General features: G+C 42.8%; 1 protein-coding gene across 2 annotated transcripts; it reads left to right on the forward strand.

Moving 5' to 3' along the window:
* Positions 1-238: 238 nt before the first annotated feature.
* On the forward strand, positions 239-9,620 carry CMTR2 (cap methyltransferase 2). Of its 2 annotated transcripts, XM_064459215.1 has the most exons (3): positions 615-733; positions 1,309-1,393; positions 2,591-9,620. In XM_064459215.1, exon 3 carries the CDS (start codon positions 2,610-2,612, stop codon positions 4,902-4,904), a length of 2,295 nt encoding a protein of 764 aa, XP_064315285.1. In that variant the 5' UTR covers positions 615-733; positions 1,309-1,393; positions 2,591-2,609; the 3' UTR covers positions 4,905-9,620. The 2 variants fall into 2 exon arrangements, with proteins under 2 accessions (XP_064315284.1, XP_064315285.1); XM_064459214.1 differs by lacking the exons at positions 615-733; positions 1,309-1,393 and adding an exon at positions 239-594.
* Positions 9,621-9,862: the final 242 nt, after the last annotated feature.

The raw sequence follows: 9,862 nt of genomic DNA on the forward strand, positions 1-9,862 counted from the left end.
AGATGTCCCAAGACTTCATGCATTAAGATGCAGGACACTGACCCCCAGCCTTTCCTCTCCAATGAGATGCTAGCAGTTTGCCACAAACCTTTCCTCCCTGGTTTTATCTGGAAAACCTATAAGTATTATCATGTGGTAAGTACGAGTTGAAAAACTTCTATAAATGCCTCTTATTTCTTTTGGGCTGTGGTACCGCTGGGAGGCGGCACCTCTGCTCCCCTCACCCCGCAGAAGCTACCTAGCTCAAACGCGTGGGGCCTTCTGGGGGAAAGTAGCCAGCTTTTTAGCTCCTGTGAATGAAATGGTGTGACCTGCCTCCTGCTCCAGCAGCTTTGGCTTGGGGAACGAGGGCACTCGTTGCTCCTCGCCCTCTCCCAGAAGTAACAGCGATGGGTGGCACTCCAGGCTTTCTCCTGCCGGCAAACACCTCCATATTTATTTAAAAAAATAAAAATGAAAGCCCTCCTGGCACGGGGGGAGGTGCCTGCGGCACCCCACTGAGAAGACAGCAGGGCGGCGGGAGGCTGCGGGGCCGGGCCGGGCCGTGGAGCGAGGGGGCCGGGCCTGCCTCGCTTCGCCGCCGCAACCCGCCGGGTAAGAACGGGACCTGCTGTAGGCCGCGCAGCAGCCGCGGTCTCGCGTAGCCAGCGGGTGGCGCGGGGGGACACCTCGGCCGGGCGCGGCTCTGCGAGAGGCCGGGGCGGAGGGAGGCGGCTGGGCCGCTCTGTGGCGGGTCGGGACGTGCTGTAGCACGGTGGCGGGCGGGAAGGAGAGAGCGGGTTTCCCCGTGGCGCTACTGCCCTGCGAGCCCCCGGCGGGTGCCGCGGCTGGCTGCCGGGTAGCGCCGATCCGAGAGGGAGCTGGGGTGCGGGGCGCTGGCCTTCCCCCGGCGCTGGGATGTGGGGAGGGAGGAGCCCAGAGCCCTTAAGCTTGAATCGGGTCCAGGCGAATGGGGACTGGAAATAATTGTAAAAAAGAAAAGGCAGGTGACTGCTTGCCTGTTTCCTTGTCGTGCTTTGGATGATAGCTTGTTCAGGGATTTGGTGGTGTGAGCTGTAATTAAAAGACCATGCTTATAGTTAGTATTTAAAAATGAAATAGATCTAGTTTAGGGCAAGGTGCTCTCCTGTGTTTCCCTCAGGTTTTAACTTCTCCCCAGTACCTCTAATGAGAAAGGACAATATTAAAGCCGAAATACATCTGCATAAAGGAAAGTGAAACTAAATATTCTTATTGCAAGGCAGTCAAAGTGGGGAAATGAGAAACGAAACTTCATCTGTATGTACTTAACCAAGTGCTTCTCCTCAGAGGGCTGACGGTTACAAGAGGAGACAGTTGTGGAGCTGTGGCCTGAGATGCTATATGGATTCAAGGGGAAGAGTAAAGTGTTTAGGTTGGCTGTGTTTTGTCCTCTTTGCTTCCAAAGTTTTTGAATTCTTTAAATTTTAATCCCTTATTTTTTTTACTCTAAACTGTTTTATAACAGTTAAGATCATCATATTTTGCTTCTGAGGTAATTGGATCTTTTGGGGGATGGTTAAAATTATATGCTGAGGGATTACCTGTCTCTTGTTGTAACTTTGATTAAATTATTTTTGCTTAAATGAATGTCTTGGTTTTGAATAGGTTGCTGGCCAGCTGATTTTTGGTTAGTGAACCTAGCTTCTGCTTTGTGTGCTTTGTGCTGTACGCTGGAGTAGATGGCAGCAGACCCCCCGTTAACTTTGTGCTGAGTATACTTGTGTTAGTCTGTCTTCATCTACGCTTCACGCTACTTGCTTCTTCTTGCATCAAGCTACTTGCTTCTTGCATCAAGCATGAGTTAGCACTGACCACAGATGCAAGAAAGTCTTTTCCCACATCAGATTTATCACTGTTATTCCAGTAAGGAAAGCTAGGTATAAGGATTTGCAGGGGCCTGGGGGAGAGCTGTAACGCTGAGCACAGCAAAGGGTATTTGTTTGTAGGCTGGTATTAAACCTCTGACGAGGGTCTCTTCAGCTAAAGGGCTGTGATGGAAGGTGCCAGTGAGGGGGCTCTCCCAGCATCACACAGGGTTTGGTGGAAGAGGTGTGAGGGTTAGCTGTTGTGAGTTAGGAGGAAATCGGAGGAACGTCTGCACTCCCTCTTGAAGCTGCCTTTGTTTGTGGCTCCCCACTCTCTGTACTTTGAGGGTGATGGTTAAATACTGCCATAATCAGATGAAAAGGTTTATGGGCCACTTGTTTGATTTGCATAGCTTGTGGTATGTTCTTTTTTGTGACAGAGAGGTGTATTTCAGTGCTTGGGCCTATAGAGTGAGCAGAGTATTTGGTGAAGAGCCCAAGCAGCAGCCAACTCTTCTTCACTGTCTATGTAAATAGCGTGAAGGGTGATTGAACCTGCGAACTGCCTAATTTCCAAATAGCCTTATTCAGGATAGCCCTCATTTATTTTCATCATTGGTATATGATTCTGTGAAGCATTTCTCTCTCTTGTTCTAGAATACAGAGATTAAGCAGGAGAAACTTATTTTTTAAAAAAACCTTTGCTTATTTATATACACTTGGGATTGGAGTGACATTGTTTCTTCTCCCCTGCTATTCTCCAGGTTGTGAATCAGCACGAAAATGAACAAATGTAAGAAGCCTAATGTTGACCAGACTGAAAACCTTGATAAGTTCGGTCCTGAAATTCTTTCCAAAATTGAGAAGCTCTTTGCAAAGAAGTTTACTTACACTAAGCCAGTGAATAATGAATGGCAGCTACCAGATCCTGGTGATGCGTTTACATGTGATCACAAGGAATTTGACTCACTCCTGGCTCTGAAGGACTCGATGAATGAGGTGAAGAATCAACTGAGTGATAAGAACCTGGATGAATGGCATCAGCACACCTCATTTACCAATAAAGCGGGGAAAATAATTCCTCATGTGAAGAAATCTGTGAATGCTGAGCTGTGTACTCAGGCCTGGTGCAAGTTTCATGAGATTCTGTGCAGTTTTCCTCTTCTCCCTGAAGAAGCTCTTCAGGACAGAGAACTGAATTCTGTCCACCTCTGTGAAGCACCTGGAGCTTTTATAGCCAGCCTCAATCACTACTTGAAATCCCACCATGTCCCTTGCAACTGGAATTGGGTAGCTAATACTCTAAACCCATATCATGAAGCAAATGACACCCTTATGATGATCATGGATGACCGTCTTATAGCAAATACATTGCCTCGGTGGTACTTTGGCCCAGATAACACTGGTGATGTGATGACACTGAAACACTTAACAGGACTTCAGAACTTCGTAAGTAATATGGGCACAGTTCACTTGGTAACTGCTGATGGTAGCTTTGATTGCCAGGGAAATCCAGGCGAACAGGAGGCTCTCGTCTCACCCCTTCATTACTGTGAAACAGTCACCGCTTTAATGATCCTGGGCACTGGGGGATCCTTTGTTTTGAAGATGTTCACGCTGTTTGAACACTGTTCAACCAATCTGCTCTTTCTGCTAAACTGTTCATTTGAGGAGGTCCATGTCTTTAAGCCAGCCACTAGCAAAGCTGGGAACTCAGAGGCCTATGTGGTTTGTCTTCGTTACATGGGCAGAGAAAGCATTCATCTGCTGCTTTCCAAGATGATACGGAACTTTGGAACAGAAATGGTCAACAAAGCACTTTTCCCCCAGCATACGCTACCAGAATCTTTTCTTAAAATACACGAAGCGTGTTGCATGTTCTTCTACAAGTACCAGGTAGAGACTATCTCTGAGAACATCCACCTTTTTGAGCACATGGAAGAAGCAGAGCAGATGAAACTGTACGAGTTAAGAAACTGTGCAGTGGAATTCTTCATGCAAAGACTTTGTATGAAACCCATTGCTAGAAATAACTGGCTTGTCAAGAAATCTCAGACTGGTTGCAGCATGAATGCAAAATGGTTTGGGCAAAGAAAGAAATATTTTAGTACGTACAATGAAAGGAAGATGCTGGAAAGCCTTACGTGGAATGATAAAGTGGCAAAGGGCTATTTTAATCACTGGGCTGAAGAACATAGTTTAAATAATGCTGGTAAAATGTGCATCTTGGAAGGATTGTCTTCTAACCTTGAGTGTAGCTTGTGGTACATTTTGGAAGGAAAAAGGCTACCAGTGGTAAAATGTTCTCCATTTTGTGATGGTCAAGTCTTGGAAAATCTTAATGAAGCTATGAAAGAATTGCTGGGGGGGAGGCTGAAAAGCAGGCAAATGCTGCAGCCTTGTCACTCGTGTGAAGTTCTTCCTGGGCGACTGATATTGGCAGAAGTGTCCGACCTTTCCAGATGTCATCAGGAAGTCCTAAATGAAAAATGTAGTGACCAGTTCAGGTGCCTTGTGGTGGGCTTCCCATCCCTCTGTGATACTGAAAAGCAACCCAGTATGGAAATAAAGTTCCTGGACTCAGCCACGCTGCTGTCCTTTAGCTTCTCTTTGCTTTATGATGGAGAACCAAAGTACCAGCAGCAGCTTTTGGAGTGCATTCTGCATTCGTTGAATCAGCTTACAATGGGAGATGCGTTGATTTTGCCTATTCTCTCTTGCTTTACACGCTTCACAGCTGGCCTGGTCTTCATACTGCATTGCTGTTTCAGATGCATCACATTTGCTTCTCCAACCTCCCACGAGCCTCTAAGAACTAGTGTTGCTTTGCTCTGTGTTGGTTACCGAGGCCTTCCAAATCCAGTTGTTGAATATCTGCGGCATCTGAATAAACTAATGAACTCTTTACTAGACACGGACTCTCCACAGCAAGTTTTGCAGTTTGTGCCTATGGAAGTTCTCCTCCAGGGCAAACTGTTGGAGTTCTTATGGGATTTGAACACAGCCATTGCAAAGAGACAATTCCACTTGATTGTGCAAGCTAAGCAGCAGCAAATCACTAGCAATATTTCACTTTAGAATAATTCTAGGACTGAGCAAGTTTCTGCTGCTAGACCTTGTTTCACAGGCAGGTAGAAGGTGTTAAAAACATTGTTAATGTGAAAGTTATGATACTGTAAAACCTTGACATGACACTGTTAGTGTTGGGAGGATGTTTTGAGCTATCAGTCCTGCGTGCATCATATTGGCCTGCCTTACAGAAACCTAAGGCTTAATCTCGGGCATTGGGGACTTGGGAAGGATAGTGATTGAAGTGGAAAAACTGTTTCGCCTCTGCTAGAGCTCTCCCTGAGCAAATTTCTTTCTGTGCCACCTAGCTCAGAACTGTGGTCTTCATGATGAGAGAGGTAGTATGGTGATCTATACCTGTTGCATCAGGCTGGATGGTGGGGGACCATGTTGTGTCACATTAGCCCTCTTCTGTGGAACAGAATGTGGGAGTTTTGACACACCTGTGTATTTTTCCAGGGTTTGTAGAAGCTGATACATGAGGATTGGTCCAGAACGCTCAGCGGTGTGCAAGCCTGATGAAGGACTTGAGGGATGAGTGTCTTGTGAACAGGCAGCTGTCTCCCAAAGGCTGGGTTAGAAATGACTGCCTGTAAGCAGCAGCAGAGGTGTCCAGGGAAAGATGATCATTGGTTTTAATTTTGTTTATGTGAAGAGCAGCAGGCTGTGTAGGGATTTGGCAGGTTACTGTGTGGCTTTGTCTCCCCATCAATGAATGGGCTGTTATAACCTTATTTCTAAGTGGCTTGCGGGTCCTTCTTAAAATGATTTGAGGCTCCTGAGTGAAAATAAAGACTTGCATCTGCTGGCAGCAGCTGTTAATGAGGAACTGCAAATGTTTTTCAGGCTGAAAACATGATTATGCACAGACTTGTGTAACAAGAAATGTTTTGGGAGGAGCAGTAAGCTGAAGAAATATGTGATAACTTTCTTTGGGAAAGTATGATCAAGATTTCAGTTGGTTCCCCTTAAGGATAAAAATTATGAAGTTGGTAACTGACTGTTCTTTAAGAGAGTAAAAATTTATTTTCCATATTGTTCCTTTGAGAGCTAAATTTTGAGGCCTAACCTGAATGTGTGTTAACATTTAGTTTTAAGTTTGTAGTTTACATGGAAAAACCTGCTCAGGGGGAGAGATGATGTTTAAAGGAAAAATGGCGTTGCTGTTGATCTGTGCAAGGTCTTTAAGGAAAAAGATTGAAAGAGGGGAGTTAGAAGGAAAATGCAGTCTCCTGATGAATTACCAGTCACCTTCTGGAAGTACTTTGAGTTATATAATGTGGGAGTTTGAAGGATAATTGATTACTGATATGGGATTAAAAGCACTGCTGAAAAACTGGTTTGTCTGGAGGTGCTGCACATTTAATAGGCTTTCTTGCCACGTTAATCAGGGCAGAGTTTAATGCATTTAACAGTACATTTTTTTATTTAAGAATTTGATAGGTGAATGAGTTGGTGGCTCAGGTCTGACTCATTCATAACATTTTCTAAAAAGTCCTGCTTTCTACAGTTGCATGTAAATAGAAGCTGCTGAAACAAGTTTCTGGGATTGGTCATTGTCCGCTTTAATTTATTTAAATGAGCTTGATCTTTTTGCTGTAAGCTGAGTCATGCTTCCTCTCTCAGACCAGGAAGGAAGGGAAGAGAGACTACAAATTGGGAGACAAATGCAGTAATAACTTCTCCAGTAAATAATTTTTTGAACCTGTAAACTCAAGAGTGTGAGGAGGGCCACAGATGAATTTCAGTGGGGAATAAAAAAGAAACACTGAAAAACAGAATAAAGAATTGGGGAAGAAATAGTGTAGAATAACAGATGATGAGACAGTATCAAAGATCACCTATAAAAGTTGTCTTTATCCGAAACAAAAAGCAATATAATGGTACTGTCCACCAAAGACACCCCTATGGCTCTGCCACTGTTTCTGAGGTGGTTAATGCTTCTGAAACTCCCACTGAGCCAAAGCATTTGAAAAGACATCTTTTAAAGCAGGGCTGAATAAGATATTTCAAATGCAAGGGTTTGCTTACACTGTGATATTCTGCCATGGAGGCATGAGTAGCCAGAAACATCTCATCTAATAGGTACTTCAACTTGGGTTTTTTCTTACTAACGTTAGTCTAATATTTTTAAATTAGTATTTCATAGGTAAAGTAAAATCCTGAGGTGAATGACAGACCATGAGAGAAAAATGCATTTATGTTCTCAAGCTTTCCTTGGTCTGTTCTGATGAACTATGCAGACTTACTTGAGATTCCTCCTATCCCATCATTCCTCATATTATCAGTCTCCTTTTATTCATTTATTTTTAGGAAAAAGATGTTTTAGATGGTCACAAAGCTTTGGGGGAGTTAGGACTGCATGCTTCAAGATACACTAGACTGAGCTGGTGGGGAAACATGATCCATCTGTTTGGAAGTACCCTGCAAAAAAAAGTGTGCAAGCTGTGCTGTGGAGAGCCAGATCTCTAAACCAAAGGAAATCCAATGTCCTGTGGATCCTGATGCCCAGTTTGCTCTGGAGATTTTTTGTTTGTTGGCAGACATGAGGAAGTGACTGGGGAAATGCTTTGACAGCAGCTATTTCTGTTAAAAAGAAAGGATGTGGTTTGGAGAGTCTTTTTCTATTATTGTTATTTTAATGGTAGGAGTTTCGAAGTTAGGAATGACACACATCCTTTTAATTGTGAGACTCCTATATTGTCCCAGCTGTCTTTAGACCAAAGGTGTCTTTGAGAGAAGTGACACTTAACTTCTGTTGTGACTTTTGGAATATGTAAGAATGCACGAGAAGAATGTATTAACCTTTGTGGAGAGGTTCTGATGACTGCTGCCTTCCTCGAGGCTGTCAGTTTTTGGCCAATTTGATTTTGAGTGACACCTGAAGTAGTGTCCAGTAGTATCCAGGCTGCTTTTAAGTTTTGTTTGTTGTTGTTTGTTTGGTTTTTTGTTTGTGGGGTTTTTTTCCTACAAATAGGAAGATGAACTAGGTATTGGTTTTCATAATTAGGAGTTTAAGGTTTCACGCAGGGGAAAACACAAGGGGGTGGAGAGAATAAATTGGTTATGATGTGATTGAGATTAATGCAAACTTGAGGTAAATTTAGTTTTGCAGCCCTGCTGTTGCTGGTTTCCAGTGAAGGACCACTATCTAGGCCCAACGATTAGCTATGAGCTGCATTAATTTTTTGAAACTTTTTGGATCTTTTGCATGAGCATTGAATGAATTGGCTACTCCAATAAGTGAAAATGCTGATTTTTTTTTTTCTTTTAAGTTGAGTTCCATTAAAGTTAAGAGGCTTGCTGCTTATTTTTACTAATTTTGTATTGTATTTAGATTCATTTGATGTGCACAGATTGTATGTGTTCTTGCCACTGGCTTTCCAATTTAATTTCTACAAAACATAATGAGATTTTTAGTATGAAGTTGGGTAGTCTATTAAAAGAGTACTAATTGGTGTCTATTAGTCTTCATTTATGCTGGATCTGTCAAATTACTGGTTGTAAAAGTAGAATATGTAGCAGAATTGTATTCTGTTAGAAAAACAACATGGGACTTAATGGGAAGGGATTAATATTGCTTATGTGGAAACTAGTGGAAACTAGGGGAAAAGAAAAACAGGCCTTGGTTTCCGGGCACCGAGCTTCAGGATGCAGAATAACATCAAGTCCTTGATCCACTGGAAGCAGGGGTTGACCAGTAAGCTGATGCCTCAGAGCCTTGTAGCCTCTTGTTACGATCCCTATAAACTGTCTGTTGACATCTCTTAAATCTATGGTTGGTTTTCAGTGTGTTAGTTCTTAATGGTGAAGTGGGGGAAATCCTGTGTAACTTTTCTTGCCATTTTGGGTGGTATGAAATTTTTTTTTAAATAGTACTTGCCCCCATTTCCCACTTTTAAACAAGAGCCTCTAAATTTCACCTTGTAGCCTTGTCTCTCATTTTTTTTTTTAGCACTTTAGTGAGTGAAGACTAAGATTAAAATTGCCTTGCCAAAGTCTGGTAATCGTTTTTCCATCTCATTTGTGCAACTATTTTAATGAGTGCCATGATGATATCCTTAGTTCCAGTTCTTTGTGCACTTCAGTCACTTGACAGATCAAATGGAGCTGTTTATGCCAGAAAAGTGCTCAGCCTGTGGCTGTTCATTGCTTGCTCTTTAGGCAATGATTTGGACTGCCATCGAGCCCTCTTGTGAATCCTTATGGGTCCAAAGCTGATTTCAAGTCTTAAGAATGAAATTTGTTTAAAAATTAGCCGCTGGCTGTAGACACTTATGCTTATAACAAGCAGAACCTTTAGGAAACCTTTAAATGCAGGAAACTTTTCCACCAGCCAGGACAGGCTAATATAACGTGGCTGATGGGATTTGCTAGCCTTTTGTTGCTAAAAACCCTTAAAAAAAGGCTTTGTGGCATAACCACCTGAACAAACAGCTCACCAGTTGCGTGCTGCCTTTCTTGTACACATGGGTACGCTGATATTTGCATGCGTACAGCATGCAGGATTGCACAGCCATGAAGCTTTTGCTCTGTAACTAATCCACGTGTGCTTTTGTTTTGAAGAATGTATGTATTTTTCTAAGTAGATGAAGGGATGTTGCTTTACATGGCTACTGCATATTTTCACTTGGTCTGCAAATAAGTGTTAAGACCTTTGTTTTTAAAGGAAAGGAAAAGAAATGTGATTTGGAGAAAATAAAGTATTTTATTTTAGGTTTTAAATGTTTCTATTTCTGTGTTTCTTTACCAAACATGGACAAAACAATGACGCACAGTAGGCAGAAGTCGGGGGAGGTTTAATATTTCATTTTTTTTCCTGACCCGTGGTTCCCTCACCTTGCTGTTTGGATCCATCCTTGGTGAGTGAAGGATAGTGGGGCATTGAAGAAGCCTTTTCAGTGGGGATGGTGTTTGGCTTTCACTTTCTTTAACTCTCTTTACCTTTGCTGTTTACTGGTTCAGAG

The sequence above is a fragment of the Phalacrocorax carbo genome, chromosome 8 (genome assembly GCF_963921805.1).
Source record: "Phalacrocorax carbo chromosome 8, bPhaCar2.1, whole genome shotgun sequence".
In the NCBI taxonomy this organism is placed as follows: Eukaryota; Metazoa; Chordata; class Aves; order Suliformes; family Phalacrocoracidae; genus Phalacrocorax; species Phalacrocorax carbo.

Coding starts and splice junctions, on each gene's coding strand:
- CMTR2 (XM_064459214.1), top strand. CDS start 2,610: ATGAACAAATGTAAGAAGCCTAATGTTGACCAGACTGAAAACCTTGAT.